Genomic DNA, 550 nt, shown 5'->3' on the forward strand with positions numbered 1-550 from the left:
TTGCTGCTGCTGCTGCTGCTGCTGTGCAGGAGTGGCGCGTGGTGTATTGGATCTACCCGCAGGAGCGCGTCAAAAACAACAGAAAGCAGGTCTCCTTCTCTAGTTTGGTGAGTCTTGCTGCTGCTGCTGCTGCTGCTGCTGCTGCTTCTTTTGCTGCTGCTGCTGCTGCTGCTTGTTTTGCTGCTGCTGCTGCTGCTGCTGCTGCTGCTTTTTTTGCTGCTGGTATTATTACTGCTGCAGGTATATTTCTTGAGTTCTGTGGGTCTTGCTGCTGCTGTGTATGCTGCTGCTGCTTCTTTTGCTGCTGCTGCTGCTGCTCCTGCTGCTGTCTGTGTTGCTGCTGCTGACTATATTGCATTCATCTCTATAATATATAACCCCATGCATTTGTATATTTATATATTTCCATATTTATTTATATATTAGTCCATGAATTTGTATATTTTATACTAATACATATACATATACATATATATATACATATATATATATATATATATATATATATAAATACCGATACACATAGAAAATCACGTATAAAAAAAAAAAA

General features: G+C 40.2%; 1 protein-coding gene across 1 annotated transcript in view; it reads left to right on the plus strand.

Annotated features, from left to right (window-relative positions):
- Positions 1–550, plus strand: part of EMH_0043190 (uncharacterized protein) — a gene marked incomplete at both ends in the record, with an annotated part of 7,284 nt that overhangs the window by 258 nt on the left and 6,476 nt on the right. The window contains 1 exon segment of the mRNA XM_013495821.1: positions 30–107. Within this exon segment, the coding sequence (XP_013351275.1) occupies positions 30–107 (78 nt within the window).

This window comes from Eimeria mitis, genomic scaffold (assembly GCF_000499745.2).
Source record: "Eimeria mitis Houghton genomic scaffold, Emh_scaff1766, whole genome shotgun sequence".
Lineage (NCBI taxonomy): Eukaryota > Apicomplexa > Conoidasida > Eucoccidiorida > Eimeriidae > Eimeria > Eimeria mitis.